At 39.9% G+C, this 21,464-nt stretch overlaps 1 protein-coding gene across 8 annotated transcripts in view; it reads left to right on the top strand.

Annotated features, from left to right (window-relative positions):
- The window catches only part of CCDC9B (coiled-coil domain containing 9B), a 398,828-nt gene extending 378,615 nt beyond the window's left edge, over nt 1-20,213 (top strand). For all 8 annotated transcript variants that reach the window (XR_012237175.1, XM_073610486.1, XM_073610484.1 and 5 more), the window contains one exon: nt 18,858-20,213. Coding sequence is in view for 7 of the 8 variants with exons in the window: in XM_073610486.1 (XP_073466587.1) it covers nt 18,858-18,960 (103 nt within the window). In the remaining variant the exon portion in view is untranslated. The remainder of the gene's footprint in view (nt 1-18,857) is intronic.
- The last annotated feature ends 1,251 nt before the right edge of the window (nt 20,214-21,464 follow it).

The raw sequence follows: 21,464 nt of genomic DNA, 5'->3' as shown, positions 1-21,464 counted from the left end.
ATGTCATCCCAGAATCCTGCTCTTGCGCGCCCCCTGGGGCGCGCACCTGAGAACTTCTGTGACCCCCGGGTCCTCACGGATCACGGTAAACGGTTGCTCATCGCGGCCGTTTACCATGTGATCGCTCCGTCAAATGAAGGAGCGATCACATGTAAACAGACCGGCGTCATGACGCCGGTTCCTCCCTCCCCTCTCTGTACCGATCGGTACAGTGCGAGGGGGAGGGATCGGATGGCAGCACCGCTGTGGGCTGCATGTGTAGTGCCCACAGCGGTGCTCAGTGACAATTGCAGTCACATCCATCCCTCCATGCTCAGCCATCCCTGCAATATGCCCTGCAATACTCTGCATTATACCCCGCAATACTCTGCATTATACCCCGCAATACTCTGCATTATACCCCGCAATACTCTGCAATATACCCCGCAATACTCTGCAATATACCCCGCAATATTCTGCATTATACCCCGCAATACTCTGCAATATACCCCGCAATACTCTGCATTATACCCTGCAATACTCTGCAATATACCCTGCAATATTCTGCAATATACCCGGCAATACTCTGCAATATACCCGGCAATACTCTGCAATATACCCTGCAATACTCTGCAATATACCCGGCAATACTCTGCAATATACCCGGCAATACTCTGCAATGTACCCTGCAATACTCTGCATTATACCCAGCAATACTCTGCAATATACCCAGCAATACTCTGCAATATACCCAGCAATACTCTGCAATATACCCAGCAATACTCTGCAATATACCCTGCACTGCTCCGCAATACCCCGCAATACTCTGCAATACCCTCGCTTCTACCGACTCACCGCTACGATCGAAGCCAGGATCGTTTTTTTTTTTTATTTCAGGCTTCCCAGCCTAGAGGTGAGATGTGGGGTCTTATTGACCCCCCATATCTCACAGTAAAGAGGACCTGTCATGCCATATTCCTATTACAAGGATGTTCACATTCCTTGTAATAGAAATAAAAGTGATCAAAAATTTTTTTTTTGGGGGGGGGGAGTGTCTAACTAAAATAAATAAAGTAAAATGAACAATAAAAAATTTTTGTTTTTTTTTAAAGCGCCCCTGTCCGTGTGCTCGCATGCAGAAGCGAACACATGCGTAAGTCCCGCCCACATATGAAAACGGTGTTCAAACCACACATGTGAGGTATCACTGCGAACGTTGGACAGAGAGCAATAATTTTGGCCCTAGACCTCCTCTGTAACTCAAAACATGTAACCAGTAAAAATTTTTAAAGTGTCACCTATGGAGATTTTTAAGTAGCGAAGTTTGGCACCATTCCACGAGCGTGTGCAATTTTGAAGGGTGACATGTTAGGTATCTATTTACTCGGCATAACTTCATCTTTCACAGTATGCAAAAACATTGGGCTAACTTTACTGTTTTGTTTTTTTTAAAGCACAAAACTGTTTTTTTTCCCAAAAAAACGCGTTCGAAAAATTGCTGCGCAAATACCGTGCGAGATGAAAAGTTGCAACAATCGCCATTGTATTCTCTAGGGTCTTTGCTAAAAATATATATATATATATATATATATATATATATATATATATATATATATATATATATATAATGTTTTGAGGTTCTATGTAATTTTCTAGCAAATAAATTATTATATTTACATGTAGGAGAGAAATATAAGAATTGGCCTGGGTGCTCCAGAACGCCTGGAGGTGCTCCCTGCATGTTGGGCCTCTGTATGTGGCCACGCTGTGTAAACGTCTTACACATGTATCGCCATACTCGGGAGTAATAGCAGAATGTGTTTTGGGGTGTAATTTCTTGTATGCATATGCTGTGTGTGAGAAATAACCTTCTAATATGACAATTTTGTGAAAAAAAAAAAAAGAAAAAAAAATCTTGATTTTGCAAAGAATTGTGGGAAAAGATGACAATTTAAAAAAAAAACTCACCACGCATCTTTTCAAATACCTTGGAATGTCTTCTTTCCAAATAGGGGTCATTTGGGGAGGTATTTGTACTTTTCTGGCATGTTAGGGTCTCAAAAAATTAGATAGGCCGTCAGTACTTCAGGTGTGATCAATTTTCAGATATTGGCACCATAGCTTTTGGACTCTCTAACATTCACAAAGACCAAATAATATACAAGTTGTACTTATTTTTACCAAAGATATGTAGCAGTATAAATTTTGGCCAAAATTTACAAAGAAAAATTACTAATTTGCTAAATTTTATAACAGAAACAAAGAAAAATTCATTTTTTTACCAAATTTTCAGTCTTTTTTCTTTTATAGCGCAAAAAATAAAAAACCCAACGGTGATTAAATACCACCAAAAGAAAGCTCTATTTGTGTGAAAAAAAGGACAAAAATTTCATATGGGTACAGTGTTGTATGACTGAGTAATTGTCATTCAAAGTTTGAGAGCACCGAAAGCTGAAAATTGGTCTGGTTAGGAAGGGGGTTTAAGTGCCCAGTGGTCAAGTGGTTAATGACTTTAAGAGTGGTCAACCAACACTTGTGTATCAATCCAAGATGTAGTGCTGCATTGTAATAGATATATACTCAGTTGGACATAGTATCATGAAAAAGAAAAAAGGCACTCTCTATATAGTGTAATCCCGATTAAAACACCAATTTACTGTGGTAAATGCACTTGCAATGAAGTGATGACAACCAGGCACGTCATATCATATAAACAACTCCTATTCCAGAATCCAATATTGCAGTGGCAGGATCGTATGTGCATAGTGGTATGTGTTCCATCCCTGCCCTACTAGTTTTGTCAAAGATGACGTCATCAGGACACAAACTGCCACTTTCCCTTTTATACAGAACAACACAAGAAGGAAGACATCCCAATTAGAGTACTGTACACAGGGTGGAGATTGATGGTTAACCCTGCATACAAATTGTAGTGCCAAACACATTCAGTGATGCCTCATGAATGATGCTATAGCAACATAAATGTTTTTTTATCAAAAATATTCAGCATAATAATATCCTTTGTAAGTTATAAAAAATTGATTGAAAAACAACAAATGGATTACATAAATATTAATACATCTTTATGGACAGATCTTATTCCCTAAAAATTCCTAGAAATATGTTAACCTCAAATTTCTGTTAATAAATATTATTATCAAATATAAGATCTCCAAAGTCACATAGTTACATAGTTAGTCAGGTTGAAAAAAGACACAAGTCCATCCAGTTCAGCCAAAAAATAAATACTTAAATAAAAAATACAATCCCATATACACAATCCTATACCCACAGTTCATTCAGAGGAAGGCGAAAAACCCCAGCAAAGCAGGATCCAATTTGCTATAGCAGGGAAAAAATGATTAGCTGATTCCCCAAGAGTCAATCGGATTTTCCCTGGATCAACTTTACCTATAAATGTCAGTACCCAGTTATATTATGTACAGTTAGGAAAGAATCCAGGCCTTTTTAAAGCAATCTACTGAGCTTGCTAGAACCACCCCCAGAGGGAGTCATTTTCACAGCTCCTTTTCGTATTTGGAGCTGAAATCTTTTTTCCTCTAGTAAAGAGTGCCTCCTTGTCTTCTGTGATGACCTTAAAGTGAATAACTCAACACCAAGTTCACTATATGGACCACTTATGTATTTGTACATGTTGATCATATCCCCCCCCCCTTAACCTCCTCTTCTCATGAGGGAATAGATTCAATTCCTCTAATCTTTCCTCATAGCTAAGCTGGATGGAAAATGTGTGATGGAGCCTACACACGGTCGGAACTTCCGACAACAAGGTCCTAGCACACATTTTCCGTCGGAAAATCCGACCGTGTGTACGGGGCATAAGAGTCATTAACCACTACTCTCTAAATTCTGTCTTTTAGACAGTTTTCTATCCATTTACAAATTGATCTTTCCAAGTCTGTGGACTTTACCTTACGCATGAGCCGTGTGGGGAAGTGTGTCAAACGCTTTTGGAAAATCCAAGTATATCACGTCCACAGATACCCCTCTATCCAAGGCTTTACTTACCTCCTCATAAAAAGAAATCAGGTTTGTTTAGCAACTTATGTCTTTCATGAATCCGTGCTGTCTTTTGCTTAAAATTATTTTTTTCCAGCAAGAACTCATCTATGTGATCTTTTATTAAACTCCAGTATCTTCCCGAATATAGAAGTTAAACTAACCGGTCTATAGTTACTTATCAAAGACTGTGATCCCCTTTTAAATATGGGCACCACATTGGCCCCGCGACAATCAATTGGTACTATTCCAGTAATTAACGAGTCCCTAAATATTAGAAACAATGACCTTGAAATGACAGAGCTTAATTCTTTTAGCATCCGTGGGTGGATGCCATCCAGGGGCTTTATCCACCTTAATTCTGTCTAAATATTTCTGGACCATATCACTTTTGAGCCTTTGTGGATCATTTGAGGCTGTTTCACTACCACCCCCATTATGGACATGAACTTCCCCATGCTCCTTTGTATACACAGAGCTGAAGAAAGTATTTCATACATTTTCCTTCTCTTTGTCCTCAGTCACTCTAGATTATTTTGTAAAGGGTCAACATGATCAGACCTGACCTTTTTACTATTAATATATTTGAAGAATTTTTGGGGGTTTGTCTTACTATCTTTTTGCAATCTGTCGTTCGTTTTGAATTTTTGTGTCCTTTATTTCCTTTTTACATACTCTGTTATATTCTTTGTAAAATTTAAACTATGATGGCTTTCTTTCATTTTTATTTTTTTTAAAAGCTCTTCTTATTATTTATAGCCATTTTAACTTTGGCCGTGAGCCACATAGGTTTTATTTTTAGCCTTTTGAACTTATTGCCCATGGGAATATACTTTTCAGTGAGTTCACAATCAGTCTTTTTGAAAAATTACAATCTCTGTTCTGTGTCCATTGATGCCAATATTACCTCCCAGTCTACGTCCTGGAGAGCAGCCCTGATCCTTGGAAAATTTGCTCTTTTAAAGTTAAGTGTTTTTATCTTACCTATATGAGTTTGTTGCTTACAGCTAATATTAAATGAAATCATGCATGTTCTGGTCACTGAAACCCAGTTGCTCTTTTATATGAATATTGGTAATAAGCTCTGCATGGTTTGAGATTACCAGGTCCCTCAAAGCATTATTCCTTGTTGGGGCCTCAATAAACTGGACCATAAAATTGTCTTGTAATAGGTTTATACATGTTTGCCCTTTAACTGTCCCAGCAGTGCCATTACTCAAGTTAATTTCCGTCCCAGCCCTTGCAGCCCTTTCCATCTATGCAAGGAGCTGAGTCTCCACCGCTTCACCATCACTGGGCAGTCTATAACAAAGTCCAATGACAACCTTTGTACTACGCACACCCATGTACAGTTCCACTCATAATGCTTCAGACTCATCACACTCTCCATCAGTTAGGTCCTCTTTCACACTCGCTTTGAGATCACTTCCCACACAGAGACAGATACCACCACCCCTCCGTTTTACCCTGTCTTTCCAAAAGAGAACATAGCCAGGAATATTAATAGCCAAGTCATGAGAAGAATGAAGCTAAGATTCAGCAATACCAATTAGATTATCTCCTCATGCACCAGAGCTTCCAATGCACCTATTTTGCTTGGCAGACCTCTGGCATTGGTGAACAAACACTTTAATTCATTGTCACATTTTGCAAACGTATGTTGCATATTTTTTATTTAAGTATAAATAGTACCATTACCAATGGTTGTTTGTAACATAGGAACCTTCATATCATCTGCCACAGCCCTTTTCTCATCTTTCCCCATTTCACTCACCAATAGGGAATGACCCCTGTCTGCCCCATTATAATAAAATTAACTGTCCCCCCAAAATCCTGGTTTAAATACTCCTCCAGCCTTCCCATAAACCTCTCCCCCAGCACAGTAGACCCCCTTCCATTTAGGTGCAAACCATCTTTAGCATATAGGTTGCACCCCAATGAAAAGTCATTCCAGTGTTCTAAAAACCCATATCCCTCCTCCTTACACCAGGTCTTTAGCCATGCATTCAGCTCTCTAATCACCCCCTGCCTTTCCTGTATTGTGCATGGTGGCACAGGCAATATTTCAGAGAATATCACCTTGGAGGTCCTTCCCTTCAACTTGCAGCCTAGTTCTTTAAATTGGTTCTTAAGAAGCCTCAACCTTCTATATATTCTGTCATTGGTTCCAATGTGGACCAAGACAGCTGGGTCATGCCCAGCCCCACCCAGTAATTTATCCACCCGGTCCACCACATTCTGAACCCTGGCACCAGGGAGACCGCAAACCATTCGGTTGAGGCGATCCTGGCAACAAATTATTCCATCAGTCCTGATTATAGAATCCCCTATTACCACCAACTGTCTAAGCCTACCTGCACTTTCCTCACCACACCTTCTAGATGGACTGCTCTCCCAGCTGTTAGGGGGAGCAGTGACATCTAGGGCTGCCACCTCTGAGCTTGATACCCCCACATCTTCACCCAACTTGGCGAATCTGTTAGGGTGCTCAAGCCCAGGGCTGGCCTTTCTTTTCTGTGAGACCCTACCACTCCCTCTAACTGTATTAACCCATCTTCCTACCTGATAATCCTGACTTACTCCTCCACCCTCTCCATTAACCCCACTGACCACCTGCTCAGCGAGCAGAGAACCCCTTTCAAGGTTGTCAGTTCTGCCCAGTGTTGCAAATTGCTTCTCCAGATCTCTAATGCGAGCTTCCAGAAAGTCAGCCTGCTCACATCTGTCGCAGCGGTATCCATCCTGGAGCTGTTGCTCCATTGTTGTATACATGTGACACACAGTGCACTGCACAAAACTTTCAATCTTGCTAGCCCCCATTTTCCCAGTTACAATAATATTATTATTAACAGGAAATTTCAGATGTTACTTTCAGGTTTTCTGACTCCTTTTATAACCTCCTGTTGTCAACTCTGGTTTTTAACTCACCACTTAGTCCAGTTCCACTTGGTCAGAGTTCCAGCAAGCAAAAAGATGGCAAGCTCAAGGATGAGCAAGCTCAGGAATGAGTTCTACAGAAAGTTATATAGGACCTCAAGCACCTGTCACAATTAACCACTCCCCTTAATTAGTAGTCTGAAAGAAGGAAAGAAAAAAAAAAGGCTGTTTAAAAAGTGACAGAAAAAGGTGGTAAAAAGCTGCAAGGAAAGACCCCAAAAAGAACCTAAAAATGCAAACCCAGCAATCACCAGCAGTCAAAAGCAAAACTGGTTTTCACTCTCCACTCAAGTTCAAACGCTTCAGCTTCCAACCAGCAAATCTGGCCATTATATAAAAGCTATCAAAGCCCCTGAAATGTAACTGACAAAAAAGGGAAATTCTGAACCACACAAAGAAAGGGGGACAAAACCGTAAATAAAATTAACTATGAAATTAAAATTGTAAACAACATTAGCAAGAATAAAAGAATCCAATATTCTAAAAAGGACATTGTAGCCAAAAAAATTGAAACAAATGAGGTTACAAAGCGATTCAACTGTTATTAATGAAACAATTTATGCCCCACTCTATATTGAGACCTAATGGATTATAACATTTGAGATCGAATATCCATCGGGCTTTAAGAAGTGGAATGTTTCTACATGCATTTGTACCTCTCCAATGAGGGTTATGTTTATCAATTGCCATAAACATTGTGCCAGCAGGATTTTTCTTGTATGACATGGGGCATAATGTTTAACTACACTATGTCCCTGAAATTCATGTCTTATATTGCCTGTATGTTCCTCTAATCTGACATGTAATTCTCTTGTGGTCTGGCCCACATATCGAAGCCCACATGGGCACTGGAGCATGTAGACCACATTTTTTTTGTGTGGCAAGAAATAAAAGACCTAACAGTATAGGATCGTAAAGTCTGGGTCGAACTGAACTGTAATACCTTATGTTCTTTGATGATATTAATGCGACATACATTTTCTGCAAAGGTGGAAACCTTTCATATTTTGGAAAAAAATAGGTCTTTTTAGGGGGTCTATCACATTGGGGGCAATCATGTTCCTCAGTGAGGTAGCACCCCTATAAACAACTGGAAGATTACTGGGCATTTGTGGACCCAAAATTCGATCATTTTTCAAAATTCTCCAGCGTGTCCTTATTATACCTCTTATTTTGTAGTGTTGGGCTGAAAACATTTTAACAAAAGAAAAACTATACATGTTTGAATCTGAAGATAGTCTTATATTTTTACCCATAAGGCTTCCCTGGTCTAAATTGCCTACATTGTGAATTACCTGATCCAGCATTGCCTCATTATAACCTTTATTCAGGAACCATTCTTTTCATCATTAGGGCCTGAGAGGAATAGTCCTCAATGGTTATACAATTACGTCTCAGCCTTGTAAATTGACTTTTAGGCACAGATGAAAGAAGGGCAATCTAATGAGCCGATCGGAATGAACCCATTTTTATCTGTTGTTTTAAAATATGTGGCAGTTTTTATTTTACCCCCCCCCGCTATCGATATAGTTAAATCCAAAAAATGTATTTCCACAGAGCTAGCCTCCTTGGTTAAGATAATACCCCTTTGATTGTTACTCAGAAAAGCCATAAATGAGGGTCTTATGCGCTCAGGTATAAGGTAACCCCAGTACCTCCACCAGGTCAGTTTCCTGGGCTTTCTGACATCTAGGTTCTGTTGCCCAGCTTTGTAAGACTGCCACTTGGTCTATAGTTCATACATTTCAAAGTTCTAACAGGTGGATATCCAGGCTGAAGGGACAAGATATATATATTTTTTTCTTATTAAAGCAACACTCTGACTTTGGGTCTTTGTCTTTTGTCTGTTTTGTTGTGCCTGGTGGCAATGCTCTGTTTGCCTTGTTGTTGCCTGCCCTAATGATTCATTGCTTAGGGATGACCCAGGATCTGTGAATATCCAGCCTGTATCCCGTACTGTACAAATTAGATACAGTACAAGGAATTTTCACTTACAGGTATATCAAAACTCTTTTTTTTATGCACTGCTGTGTCATTTAACTGAGCTTGTTCCAGTACAGGAGTTTTGGCCACCAGCGATAGCCACCCCTGGCTGTCCTTTTTGGTACCTAACATCTTAATCCTGCAGATGGTATTATATCCAGTAGGTGATGATCTAGAGCAGAGATGTTCCCTATGTAATCAGGGAAAAGGATTTTAGAGTGAGTACAAACAAATTCTATTTTAGTCATGTTGTAGGGAGTAGGTTTGTATTAATGTCATTCTTTCCTGGCAGCACAAATCTTTTTTTGATATGTTATGTTGCTGTGAGTAAAGAAAATACCCAGTACTTAGATATGGAGGGGCAAGTGACCACCTCCGTGTGACAAGCACTGGTGCCTTGTGATTAGCTCAGCGCTGTACAGTGGGATCGGGTAGAGTTCTCAGACCCTGTGTATGTCCTGATAGGAACAACTCTGAGGTTAAAAAAGACTGTTTTCCTTCTCTTTTTGAACCTGGGGGGAGGGGGGGGGGGTTCTAATTGTTTTAAATATACAATACAAAAATAATTAGCAGCTCTTTACTTTTGCAGTGCTCAGGGAGTGCAATGTATGAATTTGCCACCTCTAATTTAGGGGCAAAAGTAGACACATTTCACCTGATATTACTGACATTTGCCAGCCATTTTGCACAATTTTAGATTTAAAGTGACACTAAATGATATCATTATTCTCCAAAAATAATCCATCCACGCCAACTGCTTATTGACCCTGTGAGTTGGACATTTTATAGATAGGCGACTCCTCTTCTCATATTGATTAGTGGTTCCAAATTAATAATAACTACTGCAGTAGGGAACAGACACAAAAGATACGCTCAGCATCTTTCCAAATAACTGTTCTGCTTAATTATGACGCAATTGAAGGTTTTTATACACATGATTACGTAGGTATCACATTAATATTACAATTGTACGTTTATGGTAACAAGAGGCGTTACATAGGCAGGCTAATTCTATTCAGGACTCGAAAGAATGCAAACATGTACTGAAAACATTATTAGTGCCGTGTGCACAGTGAGGGCAATGCATACAAAATTGAATACAATTATATATAGAACTTACACATTTCCTTAACACCCTGTAATCTATTTTTAAAAAAATAATAATTCTTGTGTTTTTCTGCCTCCTTGTTACATCCTGAATTTGCTGCAGGTTCTTAAAGCGGACTTCCACCCTGAAATTTTTATTGCATATTCACAGACCTTTAATAGTATTAAGAAACATTTGGGGGGGATTTTTTTTTACTTACCAGAAATGCCCTGTTGCTTTGTAGTGGCTTCTAATCTGCCACTTCCTTGTCAGCGGAGCTCCTCGTCACTTCCTCCCTCGCCTGTGCTCTTGGGAAATGTGAGTCATCATTTCCCAGGAGTCAGTGGGCAGTACTGTGATCAAAAAAATTGTGTTATTTCCCGGCAGGAAATGATGCGATTTAAGGCTGTTTCAATAAGAACGAGGCAGGACCTTCCTCCGTCTCCGCCCGTTGTTATGGCAACTTTCTAAACAAACAGCCCTACGGCCGCCGAAGCATCGCGCATGCGTGATATCGAGAGGTGCATGCTGGTTACCATAAAATGTGTTCCGAACGCTTTAAAGTTGTAAACCTCAGACAAAAAATATATACAAAGCATATCCCTCTATAGTGTGTACATGTCTCAATTAAGAGCACTAAGTGTCACTTTTGTCTGCTGCTTTGTTCCTCTGCTATCAGCATAAATCACTTCTGACAAGGTTTCCTGACACCATCAAAAAAATGGTGACGGGAGGGATCATCAGCTGATTGACACCTCAGCACTGTTCCTGTGTGCTGTGTGTCCTTCCCTCCATTCAGCTGTCAGAGCTCTCATCACTGAGCTCTGCAGAATGTAACGTCAGCTCTCCCCCCCCCCCCCTTTTTTTTCTGAACTCTTAGACAAGCTTTACAATTCACCACTTTGAACAGATTATTATTATTATACAGGATTTATATAGTGCCAACAGTTTGCACAGTGCTTTACAATGTTAGGGCAGACAGTACAATTACAATATAATTCAGTACAGGAGGAATCAGAGGGCCCTGCTCGTTAGAGCTTACAGGAGATGTTGAGAAGAGAAGACTGCAGATAGACAGGTACAACTTATGTAGCACATACAATCACCACCAACTAGTAATTGCGTTAACTCTCAGGATTACTGCATGAATGAGTCCATGATCACAAGAAAAAAATTGTTTAACAGGGTAACTAAAATCCAAAGAACCTTCTCTCTTTTGTTTCATTTACAACGTATGTAGGAGGATTTGTTTCATCTCTGTGTATCACTTGGGGCCAGTTACTTCATTGGTTATGTGAGAGTTGACAACCACTTTAAATTTAGGGAAATTCATCTTGGTGCCATTTGCTATATTTATAAAACAGCAAATGTTATTGCTACTGAGGCTGGATTCACACTTATGCGATGCCAGACATCGTTTGTGATTCTCACCACATTCCTGTGCAGATCACATGCGATGTCTGTGCGATGTGAATTCAACCATACAGTTTATATGGCTAAAATCTTACTGTATTCGCACCAAAATGGCACAGGACCCTTTTTTTTTTGGTCTATGCTGGAATTGGGTTTGAACCCCCAATGCTATCCAATTTCACAGTTCTCACTGCGTTCTGCAAACCCATTTGGGGGTATTATTAACTTCACATTGACACCCGCAGCAGTTTGCAGATGTCGGTGTGAACTGCCTCTGAGTCAGATGCAATGCAGAACCTGCACAGGAATCGTGCTGGCCCCCACTCATTCAAAGCAAATACTTAATTTTATCAATGATTTTACCAATTTATTTTATTCTTTAGAAGCAATTACACCATTGGACGTACTAGCATACATGCTGACACACATTTTCTGCGCCTTTATGTATACTCTGTAATGTATATTGACTTTAATTTTACCTTCTCCCAGAGCTCTGCTACCATTGAGCAGCATTATGATATTGTAGCACAGGTTATACAGTGGGGACGGAAAGTATTCAGACCCCCTTAAATTTTTCACTCTTTGTTATATTGCAGCCATTTGCTAAAATCATTTAAGTTCATTTTTTCCTCAATGTAAACACAGCACCCCATATTGGCAGAAAAACACAGAATTGTTGACATTTTTGCAGATTTATTAAAAAATGAAATATCACATGATCCTAAGCATTCAGACCCTTTGCTGTTACACTCATATATTTAACTCAGGTGCTGTCCATTTCTTCTGATCTTCCTTGAGATGGTTCCACACCTTCATTAGAGTCCAGCTGTGTATGATTATACTGATTGGACTTTATTAGGAAAGCCACAAACCTGTCTATATAAGACCTTACAGCTCACAGTGCATGTCAGAGCAAATGAGAATCATGAGGTCAAAGGCCGGATCTGTGCCTTGTGGCAAGGCACAGATCTGGCCAAGGTTACCAAAAAATTTCTGCTGCACTTAAGGTTCCTAAGAGCACAGTGGCCTTCATAATCCTTAAATGGAAGACCTTTGGGACGACCAGAACCCTTCCTAGAGCTGGCCGTCCGGCCAAACAGAGCTATCGGGGGGAGAAGAGCCTTGGTGAGGGAGGTAAAGAAGAACCCAAAGATCACTGTTGCTGAGCTCCAGAGATGCAATCGGGAGATTGGAGAAAGTTGTAGAAAGTCAACCATCACTGCAGCCCTCCACCAGTCGGGGCTTTATGGCAGAGTGGCCCAACGGAAGCCTCTCCTCAGTGCAAGACACATTAAAGCCCGCATGGAGTTTGCTAAAAAAAAAACACCTGAAGGACTCCAAGATGGTGAGAAATAAGATTCTCTGGTCTGATGAGACCAAGATAGAACTTTTTGGCCTTAATTCTAAGCGGTATGTGTGGAAAAAACCAGGCACTGCTCATCACCTGTCCAATACAGTCCCAACAGTGAAGCATGGTGGTGGCAGCATCATGCTGTGAGGGTGTTTTTCAGCTGCAGGGACAAGACGACTCAAGGGAAAGATGAATGCGGCCAAGTACAGGTATATCCTGGACGAAAACCTTCTCCAGAGTGCTCAGGACCTCAGACTGGGCCGAAGGTTTACCTTCCAACAAGACAATTACCCTAAGCACACAGCTAAAATAACGAAGGAGTGGCTTCACAAAAACTCTGTGACTGTTCTTGAATGGCCCAGCCAGAGCCCTGACTTAAACCCAATTGAGCATCTCCGGAGAGACCTATATATGGCTGTCCACCAACGTTTACCATCCAACCTGACAGAACTGGAGAGGATCTGCAAGGAAGAATGGCAGAGGATCCCCAAATCCAGGTGTGAAAAACTTGTTGCATCTTTCCTAAAAAGACTCATGGCTGTATTAGATCAAAGGGTGCTTCTACTAAATACTGAGCAAAGGGTCTGAATACTTAGGACCATGTGATATTTCAGTTTTTCTTTTTTCATAAATCTGCAAAAATGTCAACAATTATGTGTTTTTCTGTCAATATGGGGTGCTGTGTGTACATTGAGGAAAAAAAAAAAATGAACTTAAATAATTTTAACAAATGGCTGCAATATAACAAAGAGTGAAAAATTTAAGGGGGTCTGAATACTTTCCGTAGCCTCTGTATATTACAGTTGTTTTGGGGATCTAATGGAATGTTCCAGATTCAATAGGAACAACAATAATAAAATGACCGGAGAAAGCAAAAAATCTAAATCAATTATAAATGACAGCATGAAATAGAAAACCATGTGCTCTAAATACTATAAAGCCACTTTACTGCCCATCTTAACTAGTTAAGGACTAGAAGGATTTGCCCCCTTAATGACCAGGCCATTTTTTGCGATATGGCACTGCGTCGCGTTTACTGACAATTGTACCCAAACAAAATTGACGTCCTTTTTTTCCCACGAATAGAGATTTCTTTTGGTGGTATTTGATCACCTCTGCAGTTTCTATTTTTTGCGCTATAAACAAAAAAGTAAAAAATTTTGAAAAAAAAAAAATTTTTACTTTCTGCTATAATAAATATTAAAATATATATATATATAAAAACAAATTCTTCATCAGTTTAGGTTGATATATATTCTTCTACATATTTTTGTTAAAAAAAAAAAAAAATGCAATAGGCGTATATTGATTGGCTTGCGCAAAAGGTATCATGTCTACAAACTATGGGATAGATTTAGGGACTTTATTTTTTTATTGTTTTTACTAGTAATGGCGGTAAACTGCGATTTTTAGTGGGACTGCGACATTGCAGCAGACAAATCTGACCCCAAATTAAACTTTTTGGGGACCAGTGACATTACATTGATCAATGCTATAAAAATGCACTAATCAATGTAAAAATGACACTGGCAGGGAAGGGGTTAACACTAGGGGGTGATCAAGGGGTTAACTGTGTTCCCTATGTGTGTTATAACTGTAGGGGGGGGTGGGCTGCCTGGAACATGAGAGAGATCACTGTTCCTGATGACTGGGAGCAGTAGATCTCTGTCATGTCATCTGTCAGAATGGGGATCCGCCTGGTTTACAAAGACAGATCCCCATTCTGCATCTGTACTAGGCGATCGAGCGTCGCTGGTGGACATCGTGTCTGCCCGACCTGCGGGCACGCTCCCACAGCGGGTGCAAGCCTGCCCACATCTGCGCCTGTGCAAGCCTATGTACAATGATGGCGATTCGCCCAGGAGAGCCAACCTGCTGCAGTACAACTGCGGCGGCTGGTGTCTTAAAGTGGTTAAATGATCTTTATTGTTTTTAAAGCAGTATTAAACCCAAAAGTAAACCTTTATAATATTTTGGCTTACCAATTCATGGATCTAATGGCTGAATTTGTTTTCTTTTTTCAGCTTTCTTTTTATTTTCATATGGTGATCTGACCAGTAAGTCACTTATTTTTCCACAGAATAAGCTGTCCTGCAGATGTCGCAGTTAGAGGGATGAGACTAATCATTTAACACTGACAGGGGTGCTCACAAGGATCAGCTTTTTGTTATATAAAATCTTTATCCCAGAAACAAACTGTAGCTGTAACTGCTTATAAAATGTGAGCTGAAGTTTGACAATGCTACTGTCCAAAGGTGCCTTTGTGCTCCTTCAGTCAGAAAGTAGACACCCTAATACAGGAGATGTGTTAATGGCCAGATCAGCAGGTGAAAACAGAGGGGGGAAAGCCTAAAATTGCAGCCAAAATAAAAAATGCAGCCACCACATCTAATGATTTATAAGCTGCATTATACTTGTGTTATGTTTTTAGTTTTGGATTTAATATCGCTTTAAGATATAAAATGCCAGTTGTTTTTTTTTTTTTTTTTTTTAATTCAGTACTTTTTTTATTCTTTTCATAGCAGTACAAGTTATACATTTATACATACATTTTATTCCAGATACATAATCTTACTTCTAGCATTCACCCACCCCCCCAAAAAAATAAAAACTAAATGCAAAAATAAAACCCAACAACAAAAAAGATTTCTTCCCCCTACTGTATCTCTCCCCCCCCCCGACCCCAAAAGGGCCTCCCCCCGTCCTCCCATCCTCTCCCAATATTGTCCCTCTCCCATATTGATTCATCTTTTATTTTAATTGTCCCAGGCCTCTACCCAGCTTTTCCAGATAGCATAAAATTTATCTCAGCTCCCTCTATGTGTATAAATAAATTCCTCCTTTATTATGGTTTCTTTTATTTGTGTTCTTCATTCTTCGACCGTTGGGGGGTATATAGATATCCATTTCTGAGCTATTAGCTTTCGTGCCTGAAACAAGCCTCTCGTCATTGCGATATGGGTATGTTTTGAAATATTTGGTTCCTCCACTATATTTAATAAATATAAATTTGGGTCTAGTGAAATTTCTATACCTAATGCGCTATTTATGTTTTTAATTATATCCTGCCAATATCGATGGCGTTTGGGGCATTTCCACAACATGTGTATTAGATTAGCCAGTGCACCACTACACTGGGGGCATAAGGGGGATTCCCTGCGTCTCCAGTTTTTCGGGGGTATAGTATGATCTATGTGTAATAAAAAGTTGTGTTAATTTTTGAGTAGCTGACAGAGATACCTTTGGGATCGCAGACAAGACCTCCGACCACTGAACAGTCAATGCTCCCAGGTCTCGTTCCCACTGCGCCCTGGCCGGCACCACTACCGCTTCCTTAAATTTACACTGCAATATCTCATATATTTTAGAGATAAGTCCCTTCTTTTGATCCCTTTTCTTCAACAATTTTGTTATTTTAGAGACATTAAACTTAAATACAGATGTACGGGCATGGACATGAAAGGCATGTCTAAGCTGGAGATACTGAAAGAACCTCTGTCTTGGAATCCCGAATTCCTCAGATATTTGTGCAAATGATTTTATATTATCGTTCCAAAACAGTTGTTCCACATATCTCAGCCCCTGAATTTGCCAAAGCCCAAATCCCTCCAATCTCTGCACTTCCTCATAGTTTGCGTTATTCCATATTGGTGTATAGGAAATATAACCTGTAATGCTAGTAATCTTTTTTATTGCTAGCCATACCTTATTGAATAGCTCGCCTGTCATGAATTTCTTATCTTTTTGAAAGGTTTTTGTCTCTAGTAGGGACATCAGTGAATATCCCTTACCCAGTGGAAGTAATAACCCCTGTATGAGATCATTCTCATCAGCCAAAAAATAGCTGGGTTTGTAAAGCCAAAAAATAATTTTTTGGATGTGGAATAGAGAGTCTCCCCTCATATTTAGCCAGCATTAAGTTTGTTAATTTAATAATTAACTTTAATAAATTTAATAATATTTTTTGTTCCAAATGAGTTTGTGAAAAAGCGATTCTATCATTTTAAACCAAAATGCGGCTATCCACATCAGGCAGTTATGAAAAATATACAATAATTGTGGGGCCCAAATCATCTTTATAAGATTGGCTCTGCCAATCACAGTTAATAGGAGTTTGCACCAGGTCTGACATTTATCTTTCAGCCTAGTCAATAGCGGTCTAAGATTAAGGTCCACATAGTCCCCCACTTTTTGTGTTACCTGGATCCCTAAATACTTAATTTTATGTTTTATTTGAATTTGTTTTGCACAGTCTGGTAATGAAATTTTTGCGTTATATAGCGGCATCAATACCGACTTCTCCCAGTTGATGCAAAACCCAGAAAGCTGCCCAAATGCAGATACAAGTGTCATGAGTCTCTATAAGGATTTTGTGGGGTCGCTCAGGAAGATTAAGGCGTCATCTGCATATAGGGCTATTTTGTTACACTGTTGTCAGCTCTAAAAAACCTTCAGGTATAGGCTCGGTTCACATATATAATGTGTTTTGAACCGCACTCGATTCGCATGACATGTTAACCAAACCGGCTTGGAGTTCACATATGTACGTGCTGGCCGCAGTCTGTTTTTAAATATTTTTTTGTTCATGTGCAATTTTAAGTAAAAATTCACACCTAAACCGGTGAACGAAATTGCATCGGACTCCTTTTAAAAGTTGCACTGAAATCCGGCCAGACATATGTGAACCCAACCTTAGAGCGTATAGGAGGAGAAATCTGCCTGTCAGCAGGAGTCTTAATAAGGTGTTGACAACAATAAGTTACTATAGCTTACAACAATCAGTGATTCATTAACATTTCTGTAGCCTGGATCCAGTAAGTTGCTGAACTGATGTTTGCACTACAGATATAGCTCAGGATATGTCTACAAAGTGAAAATGCTGTATGCACTATACTCCCAGGTTTACAGAAATTAAAGGAAAGTGAAATGCATGTTGCATATAGTAACAAATAGGATTCCAGCTTCCTTTTCTCATATTAGAGATATCTATGAACATTTGTAAAACTTGTAACCAATTCAATAAGGGAAATCTTTTGTCATTTCCAATAGGAATCTCAAGCTACACAGTAGTCACACACATTGTAACAATTTAGGGCAAAATGTAATTACATGCTCTGTGTATAGTGGCAAGTCATTCTTACTGTACCAGTAATTACCAGTATGGTTCACACAGTGTTGTCAAGCTAACAACAAACCCTCTTCCAGTCTCAGAGGGACTTGTGTGCATTGCTCAGGGTGCAGGTGCACGGAACATAACAAACAAGAGCCATTTCCTGGAATTAGATATTTGAGGATTATAAGATTGTACTTTGGACCTTGTAGAGGAGAGAAAAAAATAAAACGTGTAATATACTGTATATATCCTAAAATAAAATTGATTCTAATCGCATTCAGGCTTAGCAGTGAAGCATTTCAAAGCATTATGATAACGTGTAAGCTATATTAAAGCGGAGTTCCACCCATTTAAAAGTCAGCAGCTACAAAAAGTGTAGCTGCTGAATTTTAATAATCAGACACTCACTTGTCCCACGGTCCAGCGATGCGGGTGAATGGAGCCCCGCTCCTCTCCCCCTCCTCTCTGCGGCGCCGTCACTGTAACTGTGGGCGCACTGCTGCGGCTTCACAGCCGAGCACGCACTGTGAATGGCCGGGCAATCTTCTGGGACCTGTGACGTGTCCCAGAGGATTGCAGGAAGGGAGGGGGGGAGACGTGAACTTCCTTCCAGTACCACAGAGCCCCGGGAGGAAGTGGGAAATCGGTGCCTCAAAAAAGTGACATGCCAAATATGGCATGTCGGGGGGTCACCATCACTTAAAGCGGAAGTTCCATTTTTAGGTGGAACGCCACTTTAACTCATGGCAGTCAGTCAGATTTCAATTTATAAAGTCAGACACAGAGTGTTTTGCTATGATTAACTTTTACACATTGCATTTCATTATGTGGGATTTATACAGTGCAGTGTTTACTTTTTAATGTTATTTTAATCCGACTGTTAAACTCTGATTCTTAGTTGTGCATTAGAACTTTCATCAACTTTACAAATGCTTACTGAATGGTCTCTGCTGTTCTTCTCCACGATGCTGCAGGTTTAAAGATGACCCTGTCTATGTTGAAACAGTTGAAAGTGGATTCTGTGGCAAAAGAGGTGAGCGTCACATAAACTACCTAAAGAAACCATCTAGGAACTGAGCAACTAAGACCTTCCTCAACGAGTTAAAATGGGGAAAAAAAAATCTGATGAGAATAGGACATGTTTAACAAAAATAAAAATATTCTTTCCAATTCAGTGTCCTAACCGAATCTTTCATTATATACCGTAATTGGTCTTTATTTTAAACTGCATCCTCTTCAAGTGGTAAATTACTCACTATAAGTTTTTTTTTTTTTTTGTTTTGTTTTTTTAAGGAAAAAATGCCAGTGTGTTATCAGTTTTGCTGCAATGCACAGATAATAAGTAGTAGAAGGGCTGAAATAAATGCCTTTTCAGGACCCTTCCATATCAGTTCAGTGAGCCTGATCCTCTCCTTCAGTAGAACTCAATTGACTATATACTTGGGAATTTGGTAACAAAGCTTGAAGCTAGCTACCTGAAGTGAAAACTGCATGTTAAAAAGATCAGTAGATCCGGAGATATAAGCATCTGAACGTATATGCAAGTCTTTCCTGTAAATGTCACACTTGACCATTTAAAGCTGTAGTAATCTCACCAAAAAATTTGTGACCTGATTTCAAGTCCAGATCGTTTGGCACCTCTATGTTCTTTTAATCGTAAAAATATTAATATTTGTATCTTACAAAATGAAACTTTATAGACGAGGAAAAACAATTGCATTTTAATAAGCTTGGCAATAGTGTCCAAGAAGTAAAACTGGTTATAAATGCTTTACTGCATAAATGTGTGCCTAAAAGGAAACTTGGCAATGCATAAGCTGGCTATATCGTCAGTAATCTCCATTCCACTGAAGAACGGTGCTGATAGCCTACCTTCATTTTTAAATAAACTATATTGCCAAAAGTATTGGGGCACTGCCTTTACACGCACATGAACTTTATTGGCTTCCCACTAGTTTTAGTCCGTACGGTTCAATATTGAGTTCGCTATCCACAAGGTTTAGGAGTGTGTCTATGGGAATGTTTGACCATTCTTCCAGAAGCTCATTTGTGAGGTCAGGCACTGATGTGGAGGAGAAGGGCTGGCTCACAGTCTCCACTCTAATTCATCCCAAAGGTGTTCTATCGGGTTGAGGTCAGGACTCAGTCAAGTTCCTCAAACTCACTTATCCATGTCTTTATGGACCTTGCTTTATGCACCGGTGACCCGAGGCATGTGGCAGCCATTTTGGTTAAGGTGCCTCTCTGTTCTATTAAAGCTACTAACAATTTTATACATTTTAAGTGCAATATCTTTTATTCCATTTAATAAACAGCAGCACTTTTCACTATGTAGAGCCTCTTTGTGTCTTTTTGCTGTATAGTCTTTGGTTTAAAATTTCTGAGCCAATATAAAGAGGGCACTGCATTACTTCAGGAAGTTGAAAGGAGAACTTTTAAAGGGGCAGAGCTGCATGGAACAAGGACTCCAGTTTAGAGTGTTATATTGACTCACTTGGTAAATCAAGGGGTCAATATCATCCGGTGAGTGCGGTGTGATACTATATAGTCGTTCCTTGTCTGAAGCTATCCCGTCTTGGAGCGCAAATTCTGAAGCACTTTTTTTAATCACATGTACATGTGCAAAAGTTTTAGGCATGAAGAAATGCTGTAAAGTAAGAATGCTTTCAAAAATATATTTTTTAATTGTTTATGTTTTTCAATTTACAAAATGCAAAGTGAGCAGACAGAAGAAAAAATTAAATCAAATCAATATTTGGTGTGACTACCCTTTTGGCTCCAAACCAGCATCAATTCTTAAACTTGCACACTTTGTACACTTGCATAAAGTCAGGCATTTTATAGGATTAGAGTCAGGTGTATAATTAACCAATTATACCAAGCAGGTGCTAATCATCAATTTCAAATCTAGGTTGACACAGTCATTAACAAACCACTCTGAAGGAGGCTTAAAACTGTGTGAGGAACAGCCAAACTCTGCTACTAAGGTGATGTTGTGTAAGACAGTTTCATGTCACAGGTCATACACCATGGTGAGACTGAGCACAGCAACAAGACACAAGTTAGTTATATTGCATCAGCAATGTCTCATGCAGGTAAGGGTATACCTAGAGAGGTCACAATTGCAACCCAGCCTCATGCTTCAGGGGACTAGTGTGATTTCCCCTTGACAGGAGGGACAGGACGTGGCCAGCATTCTATGTGAGCAGACGTGCACCTCAAAGTTCAGGTGGCCCATCCTGTAGATTCTCCTACCTCCACCGTAACTCCTCTCCCCCACCACCTGGCTCTTTTCCCTCTACAGCCCTTCCTTTTCCCCTTGGCAGCCTCCATTGCTCAATATGCCGCCATGACCAGGAGGAAGGATGGCTCCAACACTGCTAAGCAGGGCACACTATTTGGCAGCGGTGCACTACAGAATCCTCATAGCGGCCATTCAAGTGGAGAGATGGTGAGGAAGACAGTGGCAGCCAAGTTGGAGTTGTTCGCTTGGCTCCCAAGCACAGATATGAAGGGAGAGGCCTCTCATCATGCAGCTAACTTCTCACCACCTGACACTCAGCCAGACTCCAGCCCTTCTA

Source organism: Aquarana catesbeiana, linkage group LG13 (genome assembly GCF_042186555.1).
Source record: "Aquarana catesbeiana isolate 2022-GZ linkage group LG13, ASM4218655v1, whole genome shotgun sequence".
Taxonomy (NCBI): Eukaryota; Metazoa; Chordata; class Amphibia; order Anura; family Ranidae; genus Aquarana; species Aquarana catesbeiana.
Note: the sequence above shows the minus strand (reverse complement) of the source record. Positions and strands in the feature narration are given on the sequence as shown.